Here is a 16,213-nt window from a genome sequence, read left to right as displayed (position 1 = left end):
CCATAATTTCCCTGAAAATTACTACAAAAAGTTCCTCGGGAGTTTCACCAGGAATTCCGTCGGAATTCCTCTTGAAGTTTCGCAGGAAACCCTCCAAGAGTTCATCAAAATTTTATCGAGATATTCTTCAGGAATACATTCAGCAGGAAAGATTTTCCTTTAGGAGGTCCCCGATAACTTCCACAGTTCCTGCAGGAAATTTGCTCCTGAAATTCCTAGGGAATTTCTCCAAGAGTTATGGAAACTTCTTCAGTAATTTCTTGTGATTTCTATGAAACTCCTCCAGAAGTTAAATGCATTTAAATTTGGCTCAACTTTAAAATTGTATTTTTGTATCAATACATATTGTGGATTTTACAACATTGTTTCCAGTTTCACAGTCATTCACGTAGAATGTTTTTTCAACAACCACAAACTTTCACCAGTTAGTTGCCTAAAATTATCATCGAAACTCAAATTAGTCGAATTCCAGATATTGATATTAATCTTCTTTATGCATCACGTTGGGAACAGCTGACATAATGTACGGTTGGGGTAAAAAAATGACCCTAATGCACATGAAGATTGAAGGGCTAAGCAAAATCATTAAGAATTATTGAATGTTTCATTGAATATCAACTCAATTTTGCTGTAGATTAACATGTACACACAAAACTGTAGCCGTACTATAGAGCATCTTGTCCTACCTGAACAGTGTTGTCATCTAAAGACGAGTTAAAAGTATTGAAAGCCATTAGAGAATCGCGCCACTTGGGCGGTGGCTTCTATTTTCGTCTGTTTTCCGCTATAACTTAGTTAAATTTGAACCAATTGAGACAATTTTTGGAATGCAGTGAGATAGGTATAGTATCTACCTGTGTACAACATTTCAAGTCAATTTGTTCAAAATTGACTGAGTTATAGTGGGAAACAGAATAGAAGCCACCGCCCAAGTGGCGCGATACCCTACTAGATTCCGTTTGTTATTTTCTTGAACTTCATTGAGAATTATGTTATGTATGTGTTTATTCTGATGCCTTTCGAAAATGTACAATACAGACATAAATTTTGAAATTAATCCTAAGAAAGGTGAAGATGGTAAAGAGGATGATGTCTGTGAAATGATGCTTACCTCAGCTTCCAGCCACTTAGGCGGCAAGTTGGGATGCCTCTGTTTTTCGATCTTCATAGAAAGGTCCTTGTACGGTTGCAGTGAGCCGAAGTTCTGCCGGAATATGGGCCGCCACGACTCGAAATCGATGACACCAACTCCTGAAAAATTTGCCATCAATTTATCAACCAAGATTGTTCCATTGGCATCACTCAATCAGTACCCGAAAAGCCCGGATCCGTCACCAGTTCGTCCATGTGCTTTCGGAAAATGTCCAAATGCTCGGTGAGGTTACCCTCCTGCGGTACACCACCATTCCGCTTGTATAGCACCCGGGTAGAAGATTTTTCCAGCAGGGCCGGGAACTTTCCCGGATCGTACAGGATCGATATGGCGTCGCCCCGGAAGCTGTCGTTCCCGTTCTGGTACACCCCGTAGGTGGGTCCTATGCTGGCGAAATTCATCTGATACTGATTGCACATGAAGGTCGGAATGTTCCAGTACACGTCGAAGGCTCTGAAATGGGAGGTAGAGATGAGACCAATAATGAGTGAAGTGAGAATAAAGGAAGATGTATGTGTGGCAAATGTGTGCAGCATTTGTATGTTAAAATCCGTATAAATTCTACAAATTACATTTGTATTTGTTTTAAAGGGGAAACGAATGATTGGACGAATAATTCCAATTGCCGGAACTGAGAATCAAACCCAAGGCCACCCGTTTATGAAGCGAATGCACAGCCAAATATGCCAAGGGCCCCACTGCCGTTCTACGCATAACTGTCCCATGTTATATGGAAATCCTATATAACATGGGACAATTTGGCGTAGAACGGCAGCCCAGGACTAATTATCTTCACATCATTGTCGGGGTAGAGTTTCATTTTTTTCACATTCACCTTCAAATAAATTACTGATTTCCCAAATATAGATGCCATGATTTAAAAATAATTAATAATAATTATTATTATTATGATATAACTATAAATATTTAATTCAATAATAATTATAATCTATATATACAGGGTGTTTGGTTCCGGGTTTTGGATATTTTCAGGGCTGATAGGTCTTGATGAGAGATGAAAAAGTTCCCATGGAACATAGGGCCGGAAATCACTGCTAAGTGAGTCAACCACATTTTAAGTTTTTAATTTTTGGTTATCTTTGAAGTCCTATATCTACCAAACTATCAATCGTACAAACTTTCTCAGCGCACGAGTTGAAAGCTAATTACTTCTACTTTCTTAGTCTCTTGGACGTAAACTTTGTAAAAATAGTTTAAAAGGCCTTAAATTGAAAAATAATGCAAAATTGGTCGAAAAAATCGACTCTTTTTTGGACATTTTTGATGATTTAAATATGAAAATAAAGCTTTTGTTAAAAAAGTTCTTCTACAAAACATGCACGAACTTGTTCCCTACAAATGTTTCTTTGACACCAAAGCTCTATCTTTTGTAGTTAAGCCAAAAAATGTTTTTGAAAATAACGTTCCAAATTGCATTAACTTCATGCCAAAACAATGGTCATCACCCTATCCGTCGTGCGTTCGTGTGCTGTTGCTCCACGGCATGAGGACGACTACTGCTGCTGGCTTGGCTGCTGGTGATGTCATCGCATACAGAAAACGAGCTCGCTCTTTGTCGCGTCACATCTCCGCCTGTGGAATCATTCGAGGCGGAGTTTGGATTTGCGCATACTAAGTGCGACGTGCAGTTAACTTGTTTTTCGACGGAGCGAAAGGAAAGCGCCGACGAAAGTGTATTTACAAGAGCAACCATTTAAATCCTTCGCACTCGTAGCTCTGCTGCGGTGCTGTTCAGATGGGGGGGGCTGTGCGTGCGGCAATTTAGAGCATGCACTTATTTGATGCATTTCATTTTTTTTGTATGATGTGCAAGGATAATGATTCTTCTTATTTCTTGCATAACATTCCCACTGGGACAGAGCCTGTTTCTCAACTCAGTTGTAAAACATACAGCAATAAATTCCTTTGGAACCAATCATGGGGGATCCTTGGGAAATGATACCTTTGGGGAATCTAATCAACAAGTTGGACATTTTAGGAGAAGTTGGGGATTCTTAAGGGACATTGGGGAATTTTAGGAGATATTGGGGATTTTTAGGGAACATTGGGGATTTTTAGGAGATATTGGAGAGGGTAAAGGGAACTTAGAAATCATGGAGGTCCTTGGGAAATGATACCTTTGGGGAATCTAATCAACAAGTTGGCCATTTTGGAAGATATTGGGGATTTTTAGGGAACATTGGGGATTTTTAGGCAATATTAGGGAGGGTAAAGGAAACTTAGGAATCATGGGGGTCCTTGGGAATTGATACCTTTGGGGAATCTAATCGACAAGTCGGACATTTTAGGAGAAGTTGGGGATTCTTAAGGAACATTGGGGATTTTAGGAGATATTGGAAAGGGGAAAAGGGAACTTAGGAATCATGCGGGTCCTCTTAAGAAAAGTTGGGGATTCTTAAGGGATATTAGAGATTTTTAGGCGATATTGGGGAGGGCAAAAAGAAATTAGGAATCATGGGGTCCTTGAGAAATGATACCTTTGGGGAATCTAATCAACAAAGTGGCCATTTTAGAAGATATTGGGGATTTTTAAGGAACATTGGGAATTTTTAGGAGATATTGGGTAGGGTAAAGGGAACATAGGAATCATAGGGGGTCCTTGAGAAATGATACCTTTGAGGAATCTAATCAACAAGTTGGACATTTTAGGAGAAGTTGGGGATTCTTAAGGGACATTGGAGATTTTAGGAGATATTGGGGATTTTTAAGGAACATTGGGGATTTTTAGGAGATATTCGGGAGGTTAAAGGGAACTTAGAAATCATGGAGGTCCTTGGGAAATGATACCTTTGGGGAATCTAATCGACAAGTCGGACATTTTAGGAGAAGTTGGGGATTCTTAAGGAACATTGGGGATTTTAGGAGATATTGGAAAGGGGAAAAGGGAACTTAGGAATCATGCGGGTCCTCTTAGGAAAAGTTGGGGATTCTTAAGGGATATTAGAGATTTTTAGGCGATATTGGGGAGGGCAAAAAGAAATTAGGAATCATGGGGTCCTTGAGAAATGATACCTTTGGGGAATCTAATCAACAAGTTGGACATTTTAGGAGAAGTTGGGGATTCTTAAGGGACATAGGGGATTTTTAGGAGATATTGGGGATTTTTAGGGAACATTGGGGATTTTTAGGAGATATTGGAGAGGGTAAAGGGAACTTAGAAATCATGGAGGTCCTTGGGAAATGATACCTTTGGGGAATCTAATCAACAAGTTGGCCATTTTGGAAGATATTGGGTATTTTTAAGGAACATTGGGGATTTTTAGGAGATATTGGGTAGGGTAAAAAGAACATAGGAATCATAGGGGGTCCTTGAGAAATGATACCTTTGAGGAATCTAATCAACAAGTTGGACATTTTAGGAGAAGTTGGGGATTCTTAAGGGACATTGGGGATTTTTAGGAGATATTGGGGATTTTTAGGGAACATTGGGGATTTTTAGGCAATATTAGGGAGGGTAAAGGAAACTTAGGAATCATGGGGGTCCTTGGGAATTGATACCTTTGGGGAATCTAATCAACAAGTTGGCCATTTTAGAAGATATTGGGGATTTTTAAGGAACATTGGGAATTTTTAGGAGATATTGGGTAGGGTAAAGGGAACATAGGAATCATAGGGGGTCCTTGAGAAATGATACCTTTGAGGAATCTAATCAACAAGTTGGACATTTTAGGAAAAGTTGGGGATTCTTAAGGGATATTAGAGATTTTTAGGCGATATTGGGGAGGGCAAAGAGAAATTAGGAATCATGGGGTCCTTGAGAAATGATACCTTTGGGGAATCTAATCAACAAAGTGGCCATTTTAGGAGATATTGGGGATTTTTAGAGAACATTGGGGATTTTTTCGAGATATTGGGTAGAGTAAAGGGAACTTAGGAATCATGGCGGTCCTCGGGAAATGATACCTTTGGGGCCCATATAGCCGAGGCGGTAAACGCACGGGTATTCAGCATGACCATGCTGAAGGTGACGGGTTCGATTCCTGGTCGGTCCAGGATCTTTTCGTAAAGAAAATTTCCTTGACTTCCTTGGGCATAGAGTATCTTCGTGCCTGCCTCACGATATGCGCATGCAAAATGGTCATTGGCAGAGGAAGCTCTCATAGAAAGCTGAGATGCAGGCTTTGGCCCAATGAGGACGTTACACCAAGAAGAGAGAGAGAGAGTGAGAGAGACCTTTGGAAAATCTAATCAACAAGTTGGACATATTAGAAGAAGTTGGGGATTCTCAAGGAACATTGGGGATTTTTAGGAGATATTGGGGAGGGTAAAGGGAACTTAGAAATCATGGCGGTCCTCGGGAAATGATACCTTATGGGGAATCTAATTAGCAAGTTGGCCATTTTAGGAGAAGTTGGCCCTTAGAAGTTAAGGGACATTGGGGCTGATGAATCCTATGATTCCTTTACCCTCTCCAATATCTCCTAAAAATTACCAATGTTTCTTAAAAAATCCCCTACTTCTGCTTAAATGATCAACTTGTTGCTTAGGTTCCCCAAAGGTATCATTTCCCATGCAGACCCCCATAATTCCTAAGTTCCCCTTACCCTCCCCAATATCTCCTTAAATCCCAATCGTTCCTTAAAAAATCTCCAATATCTTCTTAAAAGCCCCAAAATTCCTTAAAAATCCCCTATATCTTCTGAAAAGCCCCAACATTCCTTAAAATCTCCAATATCTGCTCAAAATTTCCAATGTTCTTGAAGCATCCCCAACTTCTAATAAAATGTCCAACTCAATCTAACGAATCCCAAAGGTATCATTTCCTAAGGACCCCAATGATTCCTAAGTTCCGATTACCCTCCCCAAAATCTCCTACAATTCCCAACGCTCCTTGAAAAGTTTCCAATATTTCCTAAAATCCCCAACGTCATGAACAATCTCCAATATCTCGTGAAAACCCCCAAAGTTTCTTAAAAATCTCCAATATCTCCTAAAAATCCCCAATATCTCCTTAAATCCCCAATGTTCCTTAAATATCTTCAATGTTCCTTAAAAATCCCCAATATCTCCTAAAAATTCCCAATGTTTCTTGAGAATCCCCAACTTCTCCTAAAATGTCCAACTTGTTGATTGAATTCCCCAAAGGTATCATATCATTAGTACCCCCATGATTCCTAAGTTCCCTTTACCCTTCCCAATATCTCATAAAAATCCCCAATGTCCCTTAAGAATCCCCAACTTTTCCTAAAATGACCAACTTGTTGATAAGATTCCCCAAAGGTATCATTTCCCGAGGACCGCCATGATTCCTAAGTTTCCTTTACCCGCCCCAATATCTCCTTAAAATCACAAATGTTCCTTAAAAATCCCCAATATCTCCTAAAATGGTCAACTTGTTGATTACATTCCTTAATATCGCCTAAAAATCCCCAATGACCCTTAAGAATCCCCAACTTCTCCTTAAATGGCCAACTTGTTGATAAGATTCCCCAAAGGTATCATATCTCAAGGACCCCCATGATTCCTAAGTTCCCTTTTCCTTTTCCTAATATCTCCTAAAATTTCCCAATGTTCCTTAAAATTCCCCAATGTTCCTTAAAAATCCCCAATATCTCCTGAAATGTCCAACTTGTTGATTAGATTCTCCAAAGGTATAATTTCCCAAGGACCCCCATGATTCCTAAGTTCGCTTTACCCTCCCCAATATCTCGAAAAAATCCCCAACGTTCCTTAAAAATCCCCAATATCGCCTAAAAGTCCCAAATGTCCCTTAAGAATCCCCAACTTCTCCTAAAATGTCCAACTTGTTGATTAGATTCCCCAAAGGTATCATTTCCCGAAGACCACCATAATTCCTAAGTTCCCTTTACCCTCCCCAATATCGCCTAAAAATCCCCAATGTCCCTTAAGAATCCCCAACTTCTCCTAAGAGGACCCCCATGATTCCTAAGTTCCCTTTTCCCCTTCCCAATATCTCCTAAAAATCCTCAATGTTCCTTAAAAATCCCCAATGTTCCTTAGAAATCCTCAATATCTCCTTAAAATCCCCAATGTTCCTTAAGAATCCCCAACTTCTCCTAAAATGTCCGACTTGTCGATAAGATTCCTCAAAGGTATCATTTCCCAAGGACCCCCATGATTCCTAAGTTCCCTTTACCCGCCCCAATATCTCCTCTCTCTCTCTCTTCTTGGAGTAACGTCCTCATTGGGACAAAGCCTGCCTTCTCAGCTTAGTGTTCTATGAGCACTTCCCCAGTTATTAACTGAGAGCTTCCTCTGCCAATGACCATTTTACATGCGTATATCGTGTGGCAGGCACCAAGATACTTTATGCCCAAGGAAGTCAAGGAAATTCCCTTTACGAAAAGATCCTGGACCGACCGGGAATCGAACCCGTCACCCTCAGCATGGTCATACCCGTGCGTTTACCGCCTCGGCTATATGGACCCCATATCTCCTAAAATGGTTCCTTAAAAATCCCCAATATCTCCTAAAAATCCCCAATGTCCATTAAAAGTCCCCAACTTCTCCTAAAATGTCCAACTTGTCGATTAGATTCCCTAAAGGTATCATTTCCCGAGGACCGCCATGATTCCTAAGTTCCCTTTACCCTACCCAATATCTCGTAAAAATCCCCAATGATCCTTAAAAATCCCCAATATCTCCTAAAATGGCCAAATTATTGATTAGATTCCCCAAAGGTATCATTTTTCAAGGACCGCCATGATTCCTAAGTTCCCTTTTCCCCTTCCCAATATCTCCTAAAAATCCCCAATGTTCCTCAAAATCACCAATATCTTCTAAAATGGCCAACTTAATGATTAGATTCCCCAAAGGTATCATTTCCCAAGAACCCCCATGATTCCTATGTTCCCTTTACCCTCTCCAATATCTCCTAAAAATCCCCAATGTTCCTTATGAATACCCAACTTCTCCTTAAATATCCAACTTGTTGATTAGATTCCCCAAAGGTATCATTTCTCAAGAACCCCCCCATGATTCCTAAGTTCCCTTTACCCTACCAAATATCTCCTAAAAATCCTCAATGTTCCTTAAAAATCCCCAATATATCCTAAAATGGCCAACTTGTTGATTTGATTCCCCAAAGGTATCATTTCCCAAGGACCCCCATGATTCCTTAGTTCCCTTTACCCTCCCCAATATCTCCTAAAATTCCCAATGTTCCTTAAAAATCCCCAACTTCTCCTAAAATATCCATTTTGTTGATTAGATTCCCCAAAGGTATCATTTCTCAAGGACCCCCATGATTCCTAAGTTCCCTTTACCCTCCCCAATATCTCCTAAAATCCCCAATGTTCCTTAAAAATCCCCAACTTCTCCTAAAATATCCAAATTGTTGATTAGATTTCCCAAAGGTATCATTTCTCAAGGACCGCCATGATTCCTAAGTTCCCTTCACCCGCCCCAATATCTCCTAAAAATCCCCAACTTCTCCTAAAATGTCCGACTTGTCGATTAGATTCCCCAAAAGTATCATTTCCCAAGGACCCCCATGATTCCTTAGTTCCCTTTACCCTACCCAATATCTCGTAAAAATCCCCAATGTTCCTTAAAAATCCCCAATATCTCCTAAAATGGCCAACTTGTTGATTAGATTCCCCAAAGGTATCATTTCTCAAGGATCACATGATTCCTAAGTTCTCTTTACCCTCCCCAATATCTCCTAAAAATCCCCAATGTTCCTTATGAATACCCAACTTCTCCAAAGAGAACCCCATGATTCCTAAGTTTCCTTTTCCCCTTACCAATATCTCCTAAAATTCCCCAATGTTCCTTAAAAATCCCCAATATCTCCTAAAAATCCCCAATGTTACTTATAAATACCCAACTTCTCCTAAAATATCCTAAAATATCCAACTTGTTGATTAGATTCCCCAAAGGTATCATTTCTCAAGGACCACATGATTCCTAAGTTCTCTTTACCCTCCCCAATATCGCCTAAAAATCCCCAAATGTCCCTTAAGAATCCCCAACTTTTCCTAAGAGGACCCGCATGATTCCTTAGTTCCCTTTTCCCCTTCCCAATATCTCCTAAAATCCCCAATGTTCCTCAAAAATCCCCAACTTCTCCTAAAATGTCCGACTTGTTGATAAGATTTCCCAAAGGTATCATATCTCAAGGACCCCCTATGATTCCTATGTTCCCCAATGTTCCTCAAAAATCCCCAATATCTTCTAAAATGGCCAACTTGTTGATTAGATTCCCCAAAGGTATCATTTCCCAAGGACCTCCATGATTTCTTAGTTCCCTTTACCCTCCCCAATATCTCCTAAAAATCCCCAATGTTCCTTAAGAATCCCCAACTTCACTTGAAATATCCAACTTGTTGATTAGATCCCCCAAAGGTATCATTTCTCAAGGACCGCCATGATTCCTAAGTTCTCTTTAACCTCCCTAATATCTCCTAAAAATCCTCAATGTCCCTTAAGAATCTCCAACTTCTCCTAAAATGTCCAACTTATTGATTAGATTCCCCAAAGGTATCATTTCCCGAGGACCGCCATGATTCCTAAGTTCCCTTTGCTCTACCCAATATCTCGAAAAAATCCCCAATGTTCCCTAAAAATCCCCAATATCTCCTAAAATGGCCACTTTGTTGATTAGATTCCCCAAAGGTATCATTCTCAAGGACCCCATGATTCCTAATTTCTCTTTGCCCTCCCCAATATCACTTTACTATTACTTTAGAGCTTTTAGTAGAACTTGTTACTTCAGACTCTAGTTTAATTTAAAAACACTTCACTAATACTTCACTTTTGCAAAAGAAAAATAATAAATGAATAACAACTTGATGATTTTGTGGCTATATCGGTCTCTTTCTACTCATAGTATAAGGGAGTAGAGATCAAAGTGGATAATGAAATGATAGATATGATAGAATTCGCTAGGTAGCGAACAAGTGTAAAAATTTTTATAGAAGGTGAAATTAGGCAAGTAGGCCATGTATTGAACGAATACATCGAATGCGTGAAACTTCTGCCGTGCGACCTGTGCTTTTAAACAGATCGGCTTGGTTGGTAGTTTTCATACCACCTTACCAAGACTGGCAAAAGTTTCAGGCACCCGACTGCCTAATGTATTGTTCTGTTTTCATCACAAATTCTATCGATCGGTAGCTTTTTCGGAATTCGCACTCCGTTCATAGGGGTATGCCTATATCGCGGCGTGTTCTTCCTATTAGCTTTTACGGTCGATAAATTAGCATATGATATGAAAAGTTTGGCTCAAAAAGAAAAGTGTTCTATCCTATCCTATCGAAAAAGCTAATAGGAAGAACACGCCGCGATATAGGCATACCCCTATGAACGGAGTGCGAATTCCGAAAAAGCTACCGATCGATAGAATTTGTGATGAAAACAGAACAATACATTAGGCAGTCGGGTGCCTGAAACTTTTGCCAGTCTTGGTAAGGTGGTATGAAAACTACCAACCAAGCCGATCTGTTTTAAAGCACAGGTCGCACAGCAGAAGTTTCACGCATTCGATGTATTCGTTCAATACATGGCCTACTTGCCTAATTTCACCTTCTATAAAAATTTTTACACTTGTTCGCTACCTAGCGAATTCTATCATATCTATCATTTCATTATCCACTTTGATCTCTACTCCCTTATACTTATGAGTAGAAAGAGACCGATATAGCAACAAAATCATCAAGTTATTAATAGAATACGGTCGATAAATTAGCATATAAATGAATAACTCTTTTAAAGAAAAACTAGAAAGGACGAGCAAATTCCTTTTAATTCTACTACTGTGCTTATCTTCGGACAGATAGGCCTATTTCGTCTGTGACTTACAGACTTCTTCAGTGTCAAGTGCTCGACTGTCGAGCACTTGACACTGAAGAAGTCTGTAAGTCACAGACGAAATAGGCCTATCTGTCCGAAGATAAGCACAGTAGTAGAATTAAAAGGAATTTGCTCGTCCTTTCTAGTTTTTCTTTAAAAGAGTTATTCATTTTTTATTTTTCTTTTGCAAAAGTGAAGTATTAGTGAAGTGTTTTTAAATTAAACTAGAGTCTGAAGAAAAAAACTCCCCAATATCGCCTAAAAATCTCTAATATCCCTTAAGAATCCCCAACTTTTCCTAAGAGGACCCGCATGATTCCTAAGTTCCCTTTTCCCCTTTCCAATATCTCCTAAAATCCCAAATGTTCCTTATGAATCCCCAACTTCTCCTAAAATGTCCGACTTGTCGATAAGATTCCCCAAAGGTATCATTCCCAAGGACCTCCATGATTTCTTAGTTCCCTTTACCCTCTCCAATATCTCCTAAAAATCCCCAATGTTCCCTAAAAATCCCCAATATCTCCTAAAAATCCCCTATGTCCCTTAAGAATCCCCAACTTCTCCTAAAATGTCCAACTTGTTGATTAGATTCCCCAAAGGTATCATTTCTCAAGGACCCCATGATTCCTAATTTCTTTTTGCCCTCCCCAATATCGCCTAAAAATCTCTAATATCCCTTAAGAATCCCCAACTTTTCCTAAGAGGACCCGCATGATTCCTTAGTTCCCTTTTCCCCTTCCCAATATCTCCTAAAATCCCCAATGTTCCTCAAAAATCCCCAACTTCTCCTAAAATGTCCGACTTGTTGATAAGATTTCCCAAAGGTATCATATCTCAAGGACCCCCTATGATTCCTATGTTCCCCAATGTTCCTCAAAAATCCCCAATATCTTCTAAAATGGCCAACTTGTTGATTAGATTCCCCAAAGGTATCATTTCCCAAGGACCTCCATGATTTCTTAGTTCCCTTTACCCTCCCCAATATCTCCTAAAAATCCCCAATGTTCCTTAAGAATCCCCAACTTCACTTGAGGACTTCCTAAGAGGACCCGCATGATTCCTAAGTTCCCTTTTCCCCTTTCCAATATCTCCTAAAATCCCCAATGTTCCTTAAGAATCCCCAACTTCTCCTAAAATGTCCGACTTGTCGATTAGATTCCCCAAAGGTATCATTTCCCAAGGACCTCCATGATTTCTAAGTTCCCTTTAACCTCCCGAATATCTCCTAAAAATCCCCAATGTTCCTTAAAAATCCCCAATATCTCCTAAAATCTCCAATGTCCCTTAAGAATCCCCAACTTCTCCTAAAATGTCCAACTTGTTGATTAGATTCCTCAAAGGTATCATTTCTCAAGGACCCCCTATGATTCCTATGTTCCCTTTACCCTACCCAATATCTCCTAAAAATTCCCAATGTTCCTTAAAAATCCCCAATATCTTCTAAAATGGCCACTTTGTTGATTAGATTCCCCAAAGGTATCATTTCTCAAGGACCCCATGATTCCTAATTTCTTTTTGCCCTCCCCAATATCGCCTAAAAATCTCTAATATCCCTTAAGAATCCCCAACTTTTCTTAAGAGGACCCGCATGATTCCTAAGTTCCCTTTTCCCCTTTCCAATATCTCCTAAAATCCCCAATGTTCCTTAAGAATCCCCAACTTCTCCTAAAATGTCCGACTTGTCGATTAGATTCCCCAAAGGTATCAATTCCCAAGGACCCCCATGATTCCTAAGTTTCCTTTACCCTCCCTAATATTGCCTAAAAATCCCCAATGTTCCCTAAAAATCCCCAATATCTTCCAAAATGGCCAACTTGTTGATTAGATTCCCCAAAGGTATCATTTCCCAAGGACCTCCATGATTTCTAAGTTCCCTTTACCCTCTCCAATATCTCCTAAAAATCCCCAATGTTCCCTAAAAATCCCCAATATCTCCTAAAAATCCCCAATGTCCCTTAAGAATCCCCAACTTCTCCTAAAATGTCCAACTTGTTGATTAGATTCCCCAAAGGTATCATTTCCCAAGGATCCCCCATGATTGGTTCCAAAGGAATTTATTGCTGTATGTTTTACAACTGAGTTGAGAAACAGGCTCTGTCCCAGTGGGAATGTTATGCAAGAAATAAGAAGAATCATTATCCTTGCACATCATACAAAAAAAATGAAATGCATCAAATAAGTGCATGCTCTAAATTGCCGCACGCACAGCCCCCCCCCATCTGAACAGCACCGCAGCAGAGCTACGAGTGCGAAGGATTTAAATGGTTGCTCTTGTAAATACACTTTCGTCGGCGCTTTCCTTTCGCTCCGTCGAAAAACAAGTTAACTGCACGTCGCACTTAGTATGCGCAAATCCAAACTCCGCCTCGAATGATTCCACAGGCGGAGATGTGACGCGACAAAGAGCGAGCTCGTTTTCTGTATGCGATGACATCACCAGCAGCCAAGCCAGCAGCAGTAGTCGTCCTCATGCCGTGGAGCAACAGCACACGAACGCACGACGGATAGGGTGATGACCATTGTTTTGGCATGAAGTTAATGCAATTTGGAACGTTATTTTCAAAAACATTTTTTGGCTTAACTACAAAAGATAGAGCTTTGGTGTCAAAGAAACATTTGTAGGGAACAAGTTCGTGCATGTTTTGTAGAAGAACTTTTTTAACAAAAGCTTTATTTTCATATTTAAATCATCAAAAATGTCCAAAAAAGAGTCGATTTTTTCGACCAATTTTGCATTATTTTTCAATTTAAGGCCTTTTAAACTATTTTTACAAAGTTTACGTCCAAGAGACTAAGAAAGTAGAAGTAATTAGCTTTCAATTCGTGCGCTGAGAAAGTTTGTACGATTGATAGTTTAGTAGATATAGGACTTCAAAGATAACCAAAAATTAAAAACTTAAAATGTGATTAACTCACTTAGCAGTGATTTCCGGCCCTATGTTCCATGGGTACTTTTTCATCTCTCATCAAGACCTATCAGCCCTGAAAATTTCCAAAACCTGGAACCAAACACCCTGTATAAAAATGAGTTTGAAGTTCTTTTGAGGCAACAAAACTCAAGAACGGATGAACCGATCAGCATGATTCTTGCACGGTTTGGTTCGTATTCGTGTTGGCTGTGTTTATATGTACAAAAAGTTACAGAAATCAACTAGAAAGGTAAGAAAATTGATAAAGTACTGATTTTTCATGAGCTAGGAAGAAAATCACGACGATCTAAATGAATACAATCTAGAGTGCGGTACGACAATAATCTCAACAGTTGTCAAACCACCACATCTTGGCAAGACAAAGTTTGCCGGGACAGCTAGTTATTAATATTAATAAGTCCATATAAAGGCCCAGACAGCCACATTGGTTAACACATGGTTTTCATGATGTAAATATTCTTGACTTCCTTTTCCATAGCATATTTTCTTGAATGTAATGCAAAATGGTCATTGGCAGACGAACCTCTTAGTTGTTAACTGTGGAAGTGCTCATCGAACACTAAGCTGATGAGCAAGCTTTATCTCAGTGATGATGTTACGCCAAGAAGAGATGAGAGAAGAATATAAGTCCATCACTAAGAATTGATTGCATCCTAGCAAGCGAAAAGCTTGCCCATGAATTCTATAACTAAAATCACAAACTCATTTTCTTCTTCAAGTACCTTACCAATCGAATTTAAACGAACTCATCAAACTTTTCTTGCAGTCCGCGTCTAGTCAAACTTTTGTTTCGAAAATAATCTGATTTCCACATTGATTCTACATATTTTGCACCATAATTGGAAACAATTTGCTCTGTTCAACTCGATTGTTTCAACTCCCATGAAAGCCACTCCCAATGATGATAGCTCAAAATTGAAGAAGCACACTGCACAAATACAACCATCGTCTCATTGTACTGGGAAATACTTTCACGATGTGGCTTACAATCGGCTTAGAGGAAAAAGGCACCATGCTGTAAGAAAGTTTTTTTTTATAATCAGTGGCAACGAAAGCTTATTTGCTACCCTAGTAACACAAGATCAGAGCCTTTGAGATAGCACTTGAGACTAATAGGCATATTCAGTGTGTGAGTGTCTATCTTTAGGCGAGAATGGCACCTGCTACGTCAGATTGCATAATAATTGATTGGGGGGTCTCAGGAGCTTTTAATAGGCGTAAGAAGGGGTTTCAGTATTTCAGGGGCGCTTCAAGAGGGTTTCAGTGACGTTTTACTGGGGGTTCAGGAAAGTTTTGGGGCGTTCCAAGCGGTTTCAAAGCCAGTTTGAACAGATTACGGGGATTTCAGGGACGTTCCAAAAACGGTGGTACATTTGGAGCCTGTTTAGATTATTTCAAGGTATTTGAGAGTGTTTCATGGGGTTTCAGGATCTTTTGTGCAGAAATTTTTGGTTATGTAGAAAACGTCACTCTGAATTGAGAAAAGTCCCGGCAAAATTCCTCAGGGGGCATCCATTAAGTACGTCACGCTTAGAGGGGGGAGGAGGGGGTTTGTGAAAGTGTGACAAGCAATGTATTAGGTATAGGAAAACCCCGTACGAAGGGGGGAGGGGGGGTTGAAAATTCTCAATTTTAGCGTGACGTACTTAATGGATGCTCCCTAAATAACTTCTGTAGAAAATTCCTCAAACAAAATCATGGGAACTCTATTAACAATTTTTGAGAAACACCCTGAAACCCTGCCAGATGTTCTTGACGACCTCTGAAATTTCTCTGAATCCCCCTGGGATTCCCTCAAACGCTTCTGAAAACTCTCACGGTATCCGCTTGTGGCTCCCTTAAGGCTACTTAAAACCCCTTGGAACGCCCCTGACACCCCTTGAAACCCAAACAAAACTGTACAAGTGATTTTGGCGCAGTTATGTCCATGGCGCCATGCCCTAGGATACTCTGAAAGACCTCGGAAACCCCGCTAATTTCCCACTAAGACCCCTAAAAACGGGGTTTAACGTCAGACTCCTTTAAAGGTTCTGAAAACCACCTGAAATCCCGTTGGATTCTCTGAAACGCCCATGAGACAAATGGTCGAAGGGCAGAAGGCCGAATGGACGAAAGGCATCGTCCATTTATTACATAACGCTAAAGAAGACATGTTGCCAGGAAGTGTGTTTCGCATTGCCTATAGAATAAATGTTTGCATATCAGCTGCATAGGAGAATTTATTTGCATTTCAGCCGCTAATATTTCAAACCAAATATATTCTTCTTTTGTTCACAAGAGGTTCTTTCGAGTTGTGTTTATCTGGAATTTGTTGGCATTGTCAGTTATGTAGTTCCGGGTTTTCCTTCTTCAATTA

General features: G+C 39.9%; 1 protein-coding gene across 1 annotated transcript in view; it reads right to left on the bottom strand.

Annotated features, from left to right (window-relative positions):
• LOC109401309 (hyaluronidase Tab y 2.0101) overlaps positions 1–16,213 on the bottom strand; it is a 116,772-nt gene that overhangs the window by 53,329 nt on the left and 47,230 nt on the right. The window contains exons 2-3 of the mRNA XM_019673812.4: positions 1,314–1,606; positions 1,112–1,251 (exon numbers count right to left, since the gene is read on the bottom strand). Coding sequence (XP_019529357.3) covers positions 1,112–1,251; positions 1,314–1,606 — 433 coding nt within the window. The remainder of the gene's footprint in view (positions 1–1,111; positions 1,252–1,313; positions 1,607–16,213) is intronic.

Source organism: Aedes albopictus, chromosome 3 (genome assembly GCF_035046485.1).
Source record: "Aedes albopictus strain Foshan chromosome 3, AalbF5, whole genome shotgun sequence".
Taxonomy (NCBI): domain Eukaryota; kingdom Metazoa; phylum Arthropoda; class Insecta; order Diptera; family Culicidae; genus Aedes; species Aedes albopictus.
The sequence above is the reverse complement of the archived record's forward strand: the minus strand, read 5'-3'. Positions and strand labels throughout refer to the sequence as shown.